Source organism: Monopterus albus, unplaced genomic scaffold, assembly GCF_001952655.1.
Source record: "Monopterus albus unplaced genomic scaffold, M_albus_1.0 scaffold56.1, whole genome shotgun sequence".
Classification (NCBI taxonomy): Eukaryota; Metazoa; Chordata; class Actinopteri; order Synbranchiformes; family Synbranchidae; genus Monopterus; species Monopterus albus.
Genome location: NW_018127936.1, coordinates 1,438,980 through 1,457,810, shown reverse-complemented (window position 1 = coordinate 1,457,810; position 18,831 = coordinate 1,438,980). Strand labels below are relative to the sequence as shown.

Genomic DNA, 18,831 nt, shown 5'->3' with positions numbered 1-18,831 from the left:
AAGTTGTCCTGTTAAATCCTGAGTGGTAGAAATATGACCTCACCTCTGCTCTGCCTCCTCTCTTTCCGTGTTTGTGTTCATCTGACAGTTGTGTGTGCATATCTTTCTGTTTGTGACAAAAGTTGTAGGTCGTTGGATGTTTGTTTTTTTTTCTTTAGAGTTTTTTTTTTTTTTTTAGTGGTGTTTTGTGTCTTTTTTGGTCTTTGACGTTGTGTCTTTTTTGGTCTTTGACACATTGATCAGGATTCTTGGAACAGATTCACTGCGTGCTTCACTTCTCTCATCGTTGAGAGCACGACATTTCACTCAGACCTTCTGTGTATGTGTGAAGGTGTGTGTGCTACAAAACGGTACCAACAGAGTAAATAAAATCTACTGTGCGCTCATTACAACCACAATAATCACCAGAGATACTGGCTGTTATGTAACTTTAGTGTTTGCTATATTATGCAGACCCATCAGGAGTATCAGCAGGTAGTGCAGAGCATCTCCACAATGGAAGCTCTTTTCTTCTCATTTTTATTTCTTCCCATTGTGAATTCTAATTGCTTCACGCTGTCACATTGTTTTCTGCCCTGCCTGTTTTCTTTTCTTTTCCTTAAATGTTTTGTCCTCCTCTGTCACCCTGTCTTTTCTTTCCATAAAGCTTACGCTGGCTTTCTAAATGAGTTGCGCTTCATTTTACTGTCATTATGTTTTCATATTTGTCGGACTGTGTTATAATTACAATGTACTAGCATCACTGATTCAGGCATTAATCTGCATGAGATTTGTTAGGTGCAGTCATTTAGCAGAAGAATAAAATCTGATAAAACACTGCTGAATGTTATAATATTTTGAATTCTATCACTAACCAAATTAGAGTAGACTTTAAAATAGCCTGCCTGGAAACAACAATCATGTATAATGTATGTTTATATTTGCACATCACCCCACTTAACCTTGTCAGTGTTTCATGCCCTTTGGTGCCAAATCAGTCTGTCTTCTTCAGTCAGCCGGTCTCGCAAGAAGCTTTTAAAGCGCACCGTGTTGTTATGTTGCCTTTATCAATTATACACCAGCACTTCAATTATACATTAGTACATCAGCAGTTTATCTGTGTCACAGACCTTCTGTCTGCCTGACTAAGTAGACCGTTCAACATGATACAGCAGTAGCTACATTACACATATCAGGGTTTCTTAAGTTTTCTTGTGTTTTTTATGTTATAGCCTTAACATCACTTTCACCTCTCATTTAGTAGATGATTTGTGGACTAATACAGCTAAATGTAATTGCTGAAAAGTCAAAAAGACACAAAGAAAAAAACAAACATGTTATGGCTTTTTTTTTTTTTTTGCGTTCATGTCCTGTCATGCTTTACCCATTTTACTTGACTTGTTTGGTTTTTGTTCCTCTCCCTTCCTTCATCCATCCCACCATATCCTTCTTTCCCTGTCCCAAGGTTCATTGTTTCAGAAGTCCACTGAGCCCAAAGAAAAGAGCGATGTGGGAATCCCATGTAAGTTCATGTTTTGTTTTATCATCATCAATTTTCCTTTTGCCTTTCTCATCTTGTTTCATTGAGCACTGACCTTTGCCTCGTCCCTTGGTTTTTTTTATTACTACATGTGATTTTGAGTTACTGTATATGATGAGGGTTTTGTTCACATCTTATGATCTGTTTCTTTGAGATGTGCAATCTTATTGTTGTGCTGTTCAAACAATTGCTTTGCTCCCAGACAAAGGAAGACATGGTGAATTAATCCTTTACATTTTCTTGTGTGATAGAAGTAAGAGTTTGGGTTCTGTTATCTTTATATTTTACTTGTCTTGCGTAGGAGGTCTACCAAAGCAGAATCTGTCTTCTGTCATTTAGAATGTGTAGTGCCAGATCAGTTTTGTCTTGAAACTGAATGTAGGCTACCAGAGTGGTGACAGATTCCTTTAATTAACTTGATTCTTCCTGCCGGATACCAGTGAATCGATTCCGCTCCAGTTCACTTTATTCACAAATTGTGAGTTTGTTGCAGCTGTGGTCATTTTGGAAGGTAGCCAGCCAGTTTTGAATCATTGCCAAAGGAGGCAATTTGCCTATGCGTTTACAAGTATATTAGCTCACTTAGAACCTTGTGGAGTGTGTGGATCAACCATTGACACTGAACTGACTGAAATTTTGAAGCAGTTCTACTGATTTGATCCATTCTCTTTGAAGAATCCTCCAAATGAATGATTGATTTGCAAACTGCTAATGCATCATTTGTAGATGTGAAAAATGATTTACAGGATGGCACAATATAGTACCACTTTAGGGGAATGAAGGCTTGTAAATGAGTAATAAAAAGGAGAGGAAATGATAATATTGTGTCAAAATTATCCTCCTACAGCAGCCTGATCTCCTTCTCGCCCTCTTTCTCTGTTTCCCACCTTCTTTTTTGTTCCATCACTGTTTCTGTTGGTTCCTCAAAATGACAGAGAACTACTTCAAACTGTGACTAAGACATAAATTGAGAAGTGCAAGAGGGAAAAGACCTCTGCCATTTATTATTACCTTGTCTTTTAATTCTCTCATTGCAAGAGCTTTCTCTCATTTGATCTTCAAAGCAAACTATGAGCATCTTAGATGCGTTCTGATGACTCTCGTTTAGGATCTGCTGAAGCAGTTTCGTCATTTCGATGTGTGTTTTGCAAGATCCCAGACAGATACAAATACAAAGAGAGCTAGAGAGGAGATAGAAGCAGTTGTAGCTCATTTAACAGTCACTCTGGTTTTAGTATTCAGAAATACAGTCAGTAACATGAGCGACTGAATGAGTGGCTTTGTGACTCACTAATCACTAAGATGGTTCATGTTTTTCAAAGTATGACTACAGTTATTGTCATTAATTGATACATTGGCTAAATACATTATGTGACTGAATCACATGTAGGCTTTTTGCATTTGCAAAGGTGCCAAGTGTTGGTGTGACATTTCTGATAGTTTCATCATCTGCACTAGTCTGAGAGAGACCATCAACATGCAGCTCCAACTGTACTGCATATGAGTGCACACATCCATTTATGCAGACAAATAATGTAGTATTAATAGAGCTATGGCATGTCTGCTGTGCATATTCTTGTTAGTGTCCACCCCTGTATCTGGAGCGATATCCAATAGCTGTACTATACTAGCAAAATTAGATTCTGCATCTAAAATTGTCAGTTACAGGAGTTTTATTGCTCTATCATACAGTAGTGACCACACTGTATTTTCTGTGAGCTGATGGGGTATTTGGTCAATACAAGGGGTTAAATAGTTGCATAAATAATTATATAAAGGTGCTGTGATTTCAAAAACCTACTACTCTAATGAAAATGCAGTAAGCACTGCAGCCACTCCACCGTTTAGTAAGTATAATTTCAGACATGCTACTACGTGGTCAACACACCACCGATTGACCTGGATGTTCTTCATTCATTCATAATAGTGGTAGCATAGCTGTCACTGCTCGTGAACCAGTGTTATAGAGGGTAACATTTATGGTGACAGAGGCCTTGAGCCTAAGCATTTTATTATGTGAACCACCACGTTATGGATCGTATCACTAATGGGTTACTGAATGTGATAATACGAGCACAATAGCTACAGCTATGCCTGCTAAGTAGCCTGCTGGCTAGCTGGTGGGCATAATAACAATCCTGGGACGACATTTATTGCAGCTTTGAGCCTGCCCCGCCACCACCGTGGGTTGATGGGATAGCGTAGTGTCCACAGCTTCTATACTGCTAAGTTATGCAGGTCATCTGGGTATTACTCGCATGCATACTATATTTTTCCATACTACAAATTTCGATCATGCTAAAACAGAAAATGACGGAACAATATTGTACTTTAATTATTCCTGCTTTATTTTGAATTTGTACCCTGTTTGCTTATGTGTCTCTATTTTGAGAATGTGACATAATTGCTTGTTTCAATTACAGACTGGCTTAGCTTAAGAAGATGAGAAGGGTGGGAGCATGTTGGGTCCTATTGGTCCTTTCAGTTGGATAAAGCAAGTTGCATTGAAATTGAATTCTATTCATCGAATAGCTACTGTACAGTTTCACTGTTTTACAGGATTGTTGCACAATACGTGTAGTCTAATGATGTTAAATAGCTGTTTTTACTGTAGCCATATAAATACACTTTCTCACTTTAGTGACTCCAACATGCTCCATATTTTATTTCTCAGTACCAACAACTGTCAGGTTTTTCTTTTTTATTCCCACTGTAGAAGATATGTATAGACACATTTACTATATGAATGACTGATCACTTTCTCTTGCTTATTCTCTCTCTCCTCTGCTCATCTGTGCCAGTTACTTGACGCAGATGTGTCTGCCAGAAGTGCAGTTTGGGTGGTGTTTGCATGTTTGTGCCAGGCAAGATCAAAAAGGCAGCTGAATGAGTTTCAAGTACTGATTGTCCGCAGCTCTGCTTTGGATGCAGATCACAGAGAAGATAGGCATGAGCTAAGCTGAGTTATCTTTGTTTCACCCTCCTTTAAACCCTCTCCATGGACAGACTCAGAGAATGACAAAAAGCTCATCCAATCATTAGCCGGTGATCTGTGCTGGCTAGGGTGAGCTGGGGCTTCTGTTCTGCTAGCTTGTGTGTGTAATCAGCTCTGTATGAAGGAAGAGTGTATCATTCCCACAGCTGCAAAGGTTATTGCACATGAACTGTAAGCGCACACAGTCGCCCACATATGGTTACCACCTGTGTGTGACAAAATTCCCAGCTACAGTTGTGCCAGTTACAGTGCCCGTTACTGGCGAAACAGAGTGAAATGCAGCATGACCCAGTCCCCACACACACACACACACACACACACACACACACACACACACACACACACACACACACACACACACACACGTATAGGCCCACTCGCTCCTTTAGAATGTACATTCAACTGAATTTGGCAGGTGCACAGTGAACACTGGCAAAATTATCTTGGTTTTACAACTGGAAGCCATTTGTCTTTGATCCCACACATAGACACAACACACGTACCTTTTTAAGCACACTTTACCATCACCAATACAAAAAAACAAGATTTTTTTTAATCTACCATGGATCAAGTTTATTTACAAAATTTTATAATTTTATTTTAATCATTTTCCTATAATTATCTGTTTGTCAAAAAATCAGGTAGTACATGTATACACAAGTCTTCAAAGTCATTCACACACAGGAATGTGTGTATGTATGCAATTAGAAACACATGTATGGCAAAAACCAAAAGACACTTAAATGCAAATAGCAAGTGAAAAAAGGAGGCTGTCTCACCTGAGCCACTGAAAAATTATGATGGATAGTTGCCTGGGGGAGGATGTTCTTCAAAGGACAATCTCTTATACACACACACAGCTTTGTTTTAATTGCCCGTTTTCATTCTTCATTTCATAGAGACTTACCTTGACCTTAACCATAACCACTATTACCCTACCCTTAACAGAACTCTAACCTTAAACCGAGTTGTCTTCATAAAATTCAATGGTTTACATGGTGGGGATCAGAATCCCCACATTGTGAGCATGTAAACAGTTTTTGGTCTCCACAATAAGAGTAATGCCAGGTGCACATAGTGGTGAGGACAATCACTGACATTACTGACCACACACTGACGCTAAATGCCTAATCCTATCCTAGATCTGATTAAAAGATTAACCCTGAAACCAGGTCATAAACCCCCAAAAACCCTTTGAAGACTTGAGGACCAGCAAAAATGTGCTCACAATGATGGTACTGAATAAGAATTGCCCATACTGTACAATGTAATAAAAACTAAAGACCACACACACACACACACACACACACACAGTGGTGTCCATGTCACTAGACTGGACTCTGACAAATCAATATGCTCATTCTCACTGCCCTCCCCAAGTCCTTCCATGATTCATATGAAATGTGTGGTTTTTCTACATTTGTTAACACCCATTTGTACCTGTTATTCACTGTGTGTGTGTGTGTGTGTGTCCTGACCTTTAGAGGAGAACATTCTCCCTCCTATAGAGAGCTGTCAGATAGTACTTACTGGAACATCACAGACAGGATGTTTGAATGTGTCTTGTCTCCTCCCAGGTGATTTATTGTTTATTCAATTCTTTTCTGGTGTGTCCAGTGAATGGCACATATTTTTAATCTAAACCCAATTTAGCCAGGCTTGTGGGTGAGCGCTTCTGACATAAAACTGCTTGTCAGGTAGAAGGGAGGAAGAGCACAGGAGACAGTTGACTTGCGGATAAAAGTGAATATGGATGTGTGTAGGTCTGCGTCTGTCCACGCATTTATTGCGAGTGTCGGTGCTCGCATGAGTGCTCATAAAAATGAACATAGGTGTGTATCTAGACACACTATGCTCCTTCCTCATTCTATCGCTGCTGATTTTGTCATTCTGGCTTCACAGAGCACAGCCTCAGGCCACGCTTAGATACACACAGAGGTCCAGACACATTATTCATTCATCTGGGTGTAGTCAAAAGTGCACACCCATGTTCGGTCCTTTTTTCCAGCCTCTATCTTGTCACCAAAGAGCAGACTATTATGTAAGGCTGTCAGACAGTAAAGGAACACCAAAGTTCAAGTATGGGAAGTTTGCAACTAAAGCTGCACATTCTTGTTTTTATGTAGATGAACAATGACATGAAAGACCAAAGAAGTAGGCACATAGTACGCAGAAAGGACTGTAGTGCTCCATTGTACATTAGTGCATTAAAATTTGGAGGAGTATATTTTAAGATCAAATTAGCAATCAATCCATCTAGGAAGTGACACTTTTAAAATTTTAAGGTCTTTTGAGTTTTGTATAACATCTTGTACATTTTTGTGAATTCAGTGACCCAGGAGATTTTCTCTTATGTTTTCTGTTTCTAATTCTGATTCTATCCTATCAGTTTCCTTGAAAATAAACATTTTAGTATGATTCTCAGTAGCACACTCACTGATTTGCCAGTAAATTGCAGTAATGTGCAACATTGTGACTGCTCTTTACAGTACTTTGCAGTACTTTAATTGTACTTTAGGATTTCATTAATGAAAAAATGACCACATATAATATTGTTGTTGCTGCTATGTGCATATTATTAATATTACTTGTAAAGTGAAACCAAAAATGTGAGTTTAGGTCAGAAAAAGCACAAAATATAATACAAAAAGTGAAAACTTAAAATTCAAAAAAATTAAACATTTGGTATCCAGCAGTTGTATGTAGGTTACTCAAGCAGGTAGAAGCTCTAATGGGACCTGTTATTTTATTCATCTACAAATCAAACAGAGGGAGTTTGAGATGGGGTTAAGTTATGGAGAGAGAGAAAGATCTGAGTGAAATGGGATATCAACTGTTAGACAGTAAACAAAAGATTTTTAAGCCCAAGGGTATAAAACATGTTACACTCAGTACACACACGCACAACTATCGAAAACACTGCAGGCCATAGCCTAGTTAACCGATTCCAAAGTGTCCCAAAACACACTATCAGAAAATAGGATAGGAAAACGGTATTATTTTGTCTGCCTGACACCCCACATGTTCTGAAGTTGTAGACCTTCAAGTTAAAGTAGTAACAAGATAAAGATTCCCTAAATAGAAGAGGAGGATGATGATCATAATTAAGATCAGGGAGTTGGTACTTAAGAGGATTATCCAATTCTATTCCCCTTTGGCAAGTGCAAGGACCTTGATAACAGAGAACGCATTGCAGCAGCATAGTTAGGGCATTAGGCAATTTACAGCAATCTTTTAACAGCATCAAAAGGAAATCTGTAACTGCGTATGACAAAGCCAAAAGGGTTTAACTTTGAAGATGTAAAGGTGATGGAAGCTTGTGCTAATTGTGATGAACATACATTTTTGCAGGATTTTGAGCTGCTTTAACAACTTCCCATAGTGTCATAAATCATTGTGAAAAGAGGGCAACCTCTTGAAACTTAAATGTTACGAATGTCTCATGTCCTCTGCCACAGTGTGGTTTATGTAAGGATTTGGTCAACGTTAAACTACTGTAGAGAGCAACTTTCGACAGGTAAGACATCTCTGCTGGAGGTTACAACAGTTAGTACTGGAACCAGTGCCTATTTTCAGTATTCATTCATCTGCTGAATATTTCAGCTAAATAAATAGATAGATAAAATTTAAAAAGGTGAAAAATACACCATCATAGTTTCCCAAGGCAAAAAGTGACTTATTCACTCCTGTCTGGTCTGACCAGCAGCACCAAGCATTTCACTGAAAGAAATGCAGAACATTCTTGCATTTGAATATGTGCAATTTTTGCTTGAGAAAAAAAATCACTGAAATACTGTCAGTTATTAAAATAGCTTATTGATTTTCTGCTGAGTGACTAATAATTGAATCATCTAAGCCTTTCTGCTCTGCATTGCTTAGTGTCAGGATGTGATTTTGGTGCGTGGTGTATTTGTGGCAAATAAACTGATTAATATTGTTTGTGTGTACTTTGCCACATTTCCATTTCAAGACACTGGGCTGGATAATGCTGTGCCATTTTAAAACCTGACATAATTTGTCTGTTCCTCACACAAACTGCCCAGAGAGATTTGGTTCATCACAGTCTCAGACTTAATTATGGGGGACGTGAATTGCCCTCATATGCTCAGGTCCCCAGAGACACTATAAGTGGTTCATAGCTCCCTCAAGTGGTAAATGAGTAACTAACAACATCAAGAGTGACCTCTCATCTGTGAATGTGTGTATGTGTGCATCATGCTCAGACATATGTGAGCATTAATGTTTGTGCCTGTCATCAAAGGTTTTTTTTTTGTGCATAATCAAGTTCATGTTTTCTGAACCTTTTCAAATCCTTCAGTAAATGACTCAGGCTGCTGGAACTAAAAGCTTGTTATCTGCCTCTCAACTTTAAGGGCAGATTAAAAGGAGCATTCCTACACTTTTCTGTCTTCTTATAAGCTGCAGACAAATCCCCTCCTACTCTCTACAGAGGGCATGATTATACGAGGAGTGCTTTAAGTGAGAGACTACTCAAAAAAAAACTTTCAGAGGCACTTTGATTTTAAATATGTAGGCTTGTATGTTTTTGCTATTTGAACTTTAAGTGCATTTTGACTTCTTTTGCCCCATTTTCTCTTCAGTGCTGCTGCGCTTGCTTCTCTTTTTCCTCTACTTATTTATTGTGCCCTACTTGTTTCCTCTCAACTTCCCTGTTTTCTTATCCGGTCGTTTTTATGCTTTTATTCTCTTTATTTGCCTCCTCCTTCCTTTCCTCTTATCCTGTCTGCCACCTACTGAATCTGGCTCTTTCTGCCCAACTCTTTTCTGTTAGTCTCCTTATCTGGTTGTGTGTCCTCTTTTCTATACTCTCCTCATATTGGCTTTGCCTGCTAGTACTTCCTTATCTTCCATCACCTGTACATTCCTTAAGTGTGGCTCAGCTGCCCGGCTAGTTCTGCCGCTAGAGCAGAATCTCTTAAACTCTGGGTTGTGGGTTCAAGCCCAAGTGGGGCCCTCATTCTGGGGTGACTGTGTGGTTCAGTGGGTAGAGCGGTGGCCTCTCAACCAGAGAGTTGGAGGTTTGAATCCCGGTGCCTGCAGTCCACATGTCGAAGTGTCCTTGGACAAGACACTGAACCCCCAAGTTTCCCCCGATGGTTAGAGTCATCAGTGTGAGTTGGCACCGTAGATGGCTGATTCGGTTCTGTACCGGAAACAAATTCCTTGTGTGTGTAAAATGCTTAGTCAAATAAAGGTGATTATCCTTATCCATCTGCATCATCCATCAGTTAAAAATTTCTGTGGTTTATTATAAAATATGGATCACAAATAATTACAGTTTTACCACTGTTCTCTCCAAGTCTCTGCCAGATTGAAAAATAATGTTACAACCCTTTTAAAATAATTAACAGCCTTATTCAATTTTAACATTAAGGAATCTCTTTTTTTAGGTGTCAGGTTCTACTTCTGTCTAGACAAATGATCATATTACACAAACGAGAGCTTCATTTGAAATGGAACCTATAGAGAATCTGGTTCTCTGCCACTGCCCTACTGTATTTTTTTGTTTGTTTGTTTGTTTTTTTAAGATGCCGTTGTAGCTGTTAATTGCCACTTTTCTTTGTACATTTTCTCCTAAGTAGGTCTTTTAAGCATTTTGGCTCATGGTTTATATTGAACAAGATCATCTAACATTGTCTCTCTGTTCTTCTTTGTGTTCCATCTAGCTGCTCCAAGTACAGATGACGTGGCTCTGTACGTGGGCATTGTCATCGCAGTGATTATGTGCCTGGTCATCTCTGTCATCGTGGCTCTTTTTGTCTACCGCAAGACACACCGCGACTTCGACTCAGACATTATCGACACCTCAGCGCTGAATGGAGGCTTCCAGTCTGTTAATATCAAAACAGCCCGGTCAGGTAATGAATGCTGAAAGAAAATGATAATGCAATCCAGGGTGGAAACAATAATACAAGATCCAACTCAAGTAGAAGCGATGATATTTGATTTAAAGACCTAATCAGGCTGGAAAGCAAGTGCTCCATTGCACTGTATGGTACAAAGTTTCAAGCCTGTTGCACCAGTAACCCAAGTGATGTCATGGTTACCTGGCGTCACTGCGGCAAGCTGAGAAGTTACACAGGAATTTGTTTTAAAAAGTTACAAACTGTATCTGACATCAGCAAAATACATTATTTTATTAGTTTCCAAGGTATGATGGCTTCTTTTTACTGATAAAAGCACAAATAGAAAAAACCACCCAGTTAACAGTAAAGTACAACAATGTAAATATAATGACTTTATTTTCTCTCCTCCTTCATTTAATAGTGTTTATTGTTGAATATAGCAGCGAGTGAGGGGGTTTGTCATTCAGGGGTTCATGTGCTCAGCCTGAATGGCCACCTAGATGAAAATACTCATGCAGCAAGTGACTCTTTCTTATATGATCTCAACTACAGGTTTCTTTTACATTTTCACATTATGCGATGCACATAAATATAAATAGGTAAAAGTGTGGCTGGATAGATAGATGGAGTGTACACAGATTGATAGGTGTGTACCAAGTGGAAATAACAGTACCTGCTTCATCTGCTTTGAGCCTTTGATGCTAGTATCATTTGGTTTCTTTCCTCGGCCTCCAGCTGTCACTTTGCTGCTTTGGATTAATCTCTGTCTCCACCAGAGACCACTCTCTTCCATCAAGGAGTCTGTCTCTGCCACTCTTCTTCTCTTTTTCACTTTCTCTCCCTGCCTATCTGCGCAATCAGGTCAATCACAGTTCCTCTTTATCAGCATCTTCCTCTGTTTGTATCCATCCTCATGTCTCTCTTCTTTCCCTGGCTGTTTTCTCCAACGGACACGCCGTCCATGTTTGTCTTTCTTTTTAAGTGGAGCCATGTTTCACCTTCTGTTGTCTGTATTTTCATTTGTTCCCCTCTGTCTTCGAAATGGATAAGACAACAAGAAGCACACAGCACTCACACACACTTGCACTCACTCGTACACCCATGTGCATGCATTTGATAGCTTACTGGAAATGCCAGGGATGGGTAGGGGATTTCAGTCACGAGTTCACATATGCCATGAACTTTTGAATTTTCCTATAAAAATATGTCAGATGACAGATGTACTAAGTGTCTTAAAATCATTATATGCTCTAAAGTTTGATTTGTAAACAGAACTACAAATTAGAATTCAATGGTTTAAAATAGCTAAAATATTTTATGTGATCAGTTGTGGTTGGACGATTAAAATGCAAATCATATTAAACAGTAAAAACGAGAGGTCAGAGAGAATGCAACACAAATTGGTAAACGGCGAGCTAAAGCAGTTGTGTGTGTGTGTGTGTACATATGCATCCATGTGTGTGCCTGTGTATGTGTACCAGGGTGAATGTCTTTGCCTGGAGATTGGGTGACATTTTATCAGCTGGAGCATTAGCATGCTTGTCACTCTGCACTGAGGGACAGTCTCCTATTACTATTAATGAAGAATTATGTCCCTGCAATCTCTCTCTCTCTCTTTCTCTCTGTCTGCCTTACTGAAGCTCTCTCTCTCCCTCACTCTTACTTGATCTCTCTGTAGCTTTTCATTAGTTGTTAATTAAATTCCAGCAGGGATGATTTGGCAGGAATACCCACTGGCTTTAAGGGTAAACAGTCTGGTGACAGAGAGAGGAAGAGAGTGATAGGTGACAGATGTGTGTGTGTGTGTGTGTGTGTGTGTGTGTGTTAGCAGAGTTTGGGGTGTAGGGGGGATAATGAGAAATTTTAAAATTAGAATAGATGAGCTCTTGGGGGCAATGGCAGGATTTCAGGCTCTATGCCCAAAAAGAAGAATAGAGCATGGTGCAAAGAAATCTGAAATTGTTCTCAGTAAGTAACTCACTCTCCTGTGGTCCACTTCCAATTACATCTTGAATATTTGTTGGAATTTCTAATGGGAGACAGGTGTTTGTCTCAAAGAACCTTTTGTTGTTTATCTGCCTTTAGGTTGGGTTATTTAAATTGAAAAGGTTTGTGGCAAGATGGCTCTTTTGAGATCACTTAGAGCACATTCATTTTATTCCCTTTGGCAGATTAAATCCCCATGCAGAATTTACTGTTTGCTAATGATGCCAAATGTATCATTATTACAGTATGTTTGGCTGCAGCATCTTTCCAATTACCTCTAAGGAAATGAGGCTAGAAGGTTTTACAGTCTTGATTTGAAAAATGTGTTGAGAATTTCCTGAAAAAGATCATTATTTATTATAAAGAGAGCATTATTAAACACGTTACTATATTTAATTCAGCAAGGCTGAAAGTGTGAAAAAAGTGGAGTGATTGCTGCAGGTAGAAAGAGGTAGTTTCTAACTAAAGCCAACATGCTGTAAGCAGGTCTCCCCTGGCTTACGCTGTCCTTTCCATGATGAGCACAGAAGGGAATCTCAGAGACCTACCTATTCATCCCCACTGTCACCATGTAGAGAATCTCTGGAAACTCAGATTGCCATTGTTTGACAAAAGGAGCATAGTCTCATTTTATGCTGTATATAAAGATTGGTTTGCCTCCTTATTTTAAGTTTAGCCAAAATACTGCATACAGTGCATTATGTACTATCTTATTTGCTCTAAATAAACTTCAAATGTTTATCCAATGCTATACACCATTGGATACTATTTGGATACTGACTGTAAAAAGAATGCTTATTAGAACACTGTAGAACAGGGTTGTTTCCTATTAACAGAACCCTATAAAATTAGTCTGTACAGTTCTCATCTTCAATTACCATTGTAATGTTTTGCACAGCAGATTTTGTCAGTCAGGTTTGAATTATTACATAGTGAGCATTTTAGATCTAGACAGTGATGTGATTAAAGTGTGACAACCTCTTTGATTGTGTGGGTGACGTTGGAGTCATTGACAACAATTTGAAGAGCGTGAAGAATGTCATGGAGCGATGCTGTTATTGTTTTGTTCATTATAGGAAGGTAAAATTTAGAAATTGTAAGTTTGTTTTTATAATGTACACATGTAGACATTTGTTGTGAAACATAATGTAAGTCTCTAAAAGACTTGCCTTCACCCTCAAAATCTACTCTCACCTTCCTTCTGTCTTTCTCTCACTGTCTCACTCTCTGTTTCCCTCTTTGAGCATGATCCATGACTAGTCCTTGATCCAGGTCATGCCCCTCTGTGCTGCAGTGTATCAAACCAGACACCGATACCTTATCAGCAGCCTTGCCTGCCCTCGTCTCACTTTCCTTGTTCCTGCTCACTGATCTTGCTACATTCTAGAGTCCTGTGCCATGCTGCAGCCCTGTTTTGAACTTTATACCGCTGATGATACAAAGTATTTAGCATTAGCTTTCATTTTCCCAGCCACCTGCTTTTAGCTGAACACTTGTGCATACATATAAGAAAACTTGACCAAAAGCTTTTCTATCATCATTTTTCTCTTTCTCTCTTTCATTTTGTTCCTTTGGTCCTTTAGCCGATCTACTGACAGCTCCTCCTGACTTGACAAATGCAGCTGCCATGTATCGTGGTCCAGTGTATGCTCTCCACGATGTATCAGATAAAATCCCGATGACCAACTCTCCTCTCCTGGACCCTCTTCCCAACTTGAAGATCAAAGTCTACAACTCTTCTGGTCTGGTCACACCACAGGATGACCTTGGAGGAGATTTCACATCCAAACTGTCTCCTAAGGTAATGTAACTATTGTATCCCCAGCACTAATGCTGGTATCTTCAATCCACTTCTATTGCAAAGTATTCTGAATGAGCACACTAGGATTTGAAGTATGAGGTTAAACTGTAAGGAGCACAGTGTGAATTACTGAAACACAGCAGCTAAGTATTCCTAGTCGGATAAATATAAAACCAAACGCCATTAGTATACATGCAGCTCAGTGCCCCAGTTTCTCTCTCTGCTCTGTCAACTACATGGCATGCATACTAGAGTCAGTTGTCACAAATACAGATGAAGCTCCTCGGTTTCATCACAGCACCTGTCCTGAGGCAGTGTGAGAGCTGAACTCACTTCATTTGGCACCATTTGATGAGTTTATCTGTTATTATGGGTGTTTTAATTGTGTCCCCTTTGAACTGCTCCCATGTAACCAAACTAGCCTCACTATTTTGAGGGCTTTTTTTTTTGGCTTTTAGTCTGGTGTCTGCCCCTAACACACTGAAGAAGCGAGTTCTTGTCAGCCTTGTGTGATATACGTATAGGAGTGAACTACTGAATGTTGTCCTTATTTTGCATCTCACAGTGGACATTTGAGTGGAGTGCAAAGCATGTCAATATTTTACCACTTACCCTAAGGACGTTTCATAGGCCTGTTGTAAATCCACCCTCTTCTTACAGACTACCAGCTCAGCCCAGTGGCAGTGCTCCCAGGCAGATGCACATCGTCCCTGTAGCATTTTAGTTAATAGCTTCTAGGAAAACATACACTAAAACATACACTATACAGTAAACATCTTGTTGAAAAGGAAGCAGCAACATGTTTCCCTTTCATTTTTGATAATTAGCCTAGTAAAAATAAGGCTAAAGTGACTTATAACCAAAGACTGGCCTTACACAGTGAAACTTCTCTGGACCTCTATGAACTTGTGGTATTATTAGAATACAACTTTAGTGCTTGACATCAGCTCTTTTAGGCAAGGTTTGCCCTCCAAACTACATCCCAATGATTGCTTATGCATATGTTCGTGTCTCTGTGCACTGTACAGGATGTATGGTACATTCAGTATAGTGTATACATATGCAGCAAGAGTAACATGACCCATGTCTGTAAGAGTAAAAAGATAACATTTCAAATACTTGACCAGACTGCTACAGAAGATACAGCATTTGTTCTCACCAACATCTCAAAAGAAAACTACTTATTTATTTATTTATTGCAGCATGTCATGTATCCCGTCATATTATTCTTATATCATAGAGGTTCAACAGTGTTAGTGGGATTTCTAAGATGAATACATCCTTGCGGCTACTGTATAACGCAGTATTGCTCATCCAAATGAGACATTAATTCAGCCATTTAATGCCGTCAGACTTCCTGTTGATCAAGTCTCTGCTGATCAGCAGCATGCACATTTCAGTCTGTTTCTCCACGTTTTGTTATACCCTGTAATTATATTATCACTCTGACTGTTATCTTTTGGTTCCTAGGTAACTCAGTCTCTCTTGGACAACAGCGACACCATGAACCTTCGCAACCAGAGCTTAGCCCGAACTCGAGACCCTTCCTGTACGGCTCACGGATCCTTCAACAATCAGGGAGGGCACCTCATTGTACCCAACTCCGGTAAGAATAGTATTCTATGCATGCTAATTAGCTAAACATAAATCTGGTTGAAATCAATGATAATGCAGGTATAGGGATTATTTCTTACAATTTCTTACAAATTCTTCCATATACAGTAAAACCTTAGGCCACCATTTGTTTGGCTGTTTTAGCAAGGTTATAATGATCATTTATATGTATTACTCAGTGTCTTTATTAAGAAACCAGAAAATACAGGAAGTATCTCCACAAAAATAAAATTAAATAAATAAAAATTTTCAGAAGAAAATGGCTTCTATAGTCCAAAGTCATTATTTAGTGTGACCTCCCTTTGCTGTAGCACAGCTCGAATTCGTTTGGGGAGACCCCCCATTTCTTTGAAGGATGCAAGCATTTATTCTTCCACTTCTCTCCAACTTCTTCTCACATAATGTCTACAATTGGACCCAAATTTCGATACATCACTCCATAAGACTCTTGTCTACCGATCTTCACTCCAGTCTTTGTGAGCATTTGCATATTCTCAGCCTTATCTCCCTGTCCTCCTCTGGAAAAGTGGTTTCTTGGCCGCTGTCCTTTCACAAAGGCCGTTCCTGATCAAGCTACTTTGGGCTGTGGAAGGATCAACTTGGCATCCAGATGAAGCTGCCAGATGCTGAACCAGGTCCTTTCTGGATTTCCTCCGGGCTCTTAGAGAAAGATCTCTGAGAAACTTCTCATCAAATCTTGACAGTTTTCTTGGTCTTTCACTCTTCGGATTCTTCATATTTCTTTATAATGGCTTGAATACCACATCTTGAATATCTAATTTGTTTGCTGAATATTTTCTGACATTTGTGTTTTAGTAGTGTGTACATATTACCTACTATATTTCCAGTTGCATTCTGATAAATAAACATTGTCATTGTAACATTGCTAAAACAACAACTCTAATGGCAGCATAAGACTTTTGCACAATACTATACAGTAATTAACAATAATACATTACATCTCTACATTAAATGCTAGTAATAGTAAGAAAGACATCAAAGTCAATACTTTCCAACAAGAATCATAATTGATTTAAACAAATCACATACTAAAAACTTGCTATGCACAGTCAACATACTGGACTACACAAAGCAGCCTTGGAAGCCTTTCTAGCTACTTAGATTTAAAAGAAAGAAAAAAATCAGTAAACTTATGTAAGGCTTTGAAGCAGTGGGAAGTCAAAACTAATGAATAATGTAATCTTATTGGAAGCAACTCTCAGAAGCTATAAAACATAGCAGCACGATTCACATGGTGATATATTTAAGAGAAAGTTTTACACAGGTTGCCTTAAAAATGATTATTTGATAATTAATCATAATGATAAAGTGATAATGGGTTGGGCATTCAATAATTCAGTTGTGCTTGGTGAAATTAATAAATCCTTGATGAAATTCATCATTTCCGCTTTCATCCATCCTGCTTCTCCTGTCCTCCCTCCTGCAGGTGTGAGTTTGTTGGTTCCTGCGGGTGCTGTTCCTCAGGGTAGGGTGTATGAGATGTACGTGACCGTGCACAGGAAGGACAGCTTGAGGTAAGTGTTGTCTCTCGACTTCTCTTACCTTTCTCCTCTGTGGCTTTTTCTTTCTCTCTCTGTGTTGTTCCCTGTTGTCCCCATTTCTCTTCATCTCTGCATTTTCCTCTGTATTCTTTTGGTTTCTTTGTTTTGCTTTGTATTTACTCCCACTACTTGTTGGGGAGGCTTGCACGGTTTGAGATGAGCTTAGAATGTACAGCAAGCGATGAATCATTATTATTTATAGTGCATTCATGCAAACCTTCTTTTGGTGATTCATTCAGCAGAGGTCAGTTAAATACCACAGAATTCCAGTATTAATACCAGAATTTAAATGTCTAAACTGCTGAGATGAAGTGATTTTTTTTTTTAAGGGAATATTTTAGAAATTATCACCTATGTGAAACTGTCACTCTGTAGAGTAATAGCTAGAAATGCTATTATCAGTGCTATTACCCAAACATAGAGCTCATAATACCAATTATTTCAAAATGTGTGAAATAAATGTTGATTTCATTGTGACCAACAGATTTGTTTTCATTTCAACATATGAGTTTGGCTTTTTGAGATGGATAGTGTTAAAAGCAGCCAAATGGCTCAGATTTGATTGAGATGTGGCCTTCTTTCTTCTAACGTGTTTGCTTTGGTAACATTAGTGACCTAGCTTGGTGATGATTCTACCTTTATATCTTTATTTTGAATAAATATGATTTTAATTTGGGACTAATTTGGGCTTTGTGGAAATAAGTTTTTTGTGTAACCAGAGCATTCTGCTGGGTTGCCAGATTTAGTCATTAATCAATGCTAGCTTTGGACTGGAGGCAAACAGGATGTGAGGGGCAAAGGGTGCTAATGAGTGGTTTCTGGTATGAGTTTGTTTTGAGTCTCACTAGTGGTTGAAAGGAAAATAGGTAGAGTGACTATTAAAACTTCTGCCAGAGCTAAGCTAGAACAAAAGAGGTCCACTGCAGTGTGCCATTCAAACCTCTCTTCTGTTCTCTGTCTTCATCTCATTCAATAGCTGGCTAGCAAAAATCACATTACCTACACTGACCTACCTTAGCAACACTTGACAAGCCATTATCACGTGGTTTAGCTCATTAATGTCTAAGCCTTTGCCACCTATGGAACCTAAAATATATCTTTTCCCAGTCTGTGTGATAAAATATACCTAACATCACAAATAAATAAACTTTTAATTTCTTCAACCTCCCATATTAAGAAAGCCAAAGGGGGTCTGCTACAGTTTGACTCAATGTTTTTATCTTTTAGCTTCTCTTACCCATGTGACCCCTTTATGAGTCAATAATGAGCTCCAGTTAAATCGATAATACTTCTAAGGATTAGTGTCCCCCAGACACAACATGGGTGGAAAACAAACCACTGTTAGAATTTAGATCCATCCCCTTTATCTGTATCGGCTCAGTAAATAAATGTCTTCAGCAACATGAGGGATGAAAATGACTGGATAATGGATTTCACAGCAGAATCATTGCCATATGTATTTTCATCTTTAACTATTGTATAAGATT

At 38.8% G+C, this 18,831-nt stretch overlaps 1 protein-coding gene across 2 annotated transcripts in view; it reads left to right on the top strand.

The window, feature by feature from the left end:
* LOC109961572 (netrin receptor UNC5C-like) overlaps positions 1-18,831 on the top strand; it is a 185,279-nt gene that overhangs the window by 154,302 nt on the left and 12,146 nt on the right. Inside the window, exons 8-12 of one of the 2 annotated variants that reach the window (XM_020602489.1) lie at positions 1,445-1,501; positions 10,202-10,393; positions 13,951-14,168; positions 15,639-15,774; positions 17,230-17,317. In XM_020602489.1, coding sequence (XP_020458145.1) covers positions 1,445-1,501; positions 10,202-10,393; positions 13,951-14,168; positions 15,639-15,774; positions 17,230-17,317 — 691 coding nt within the window. The remainder of the gene's footprint in view (positions 1-1,444; positions 1,502-10,201; positions 10,394-13,950; positions 14,169-15,638; positions 15,775-17,229; positions 17,318-18,831) is intronic. The other variant, XM_020602490.1, reaches the window with a different exon arrangement.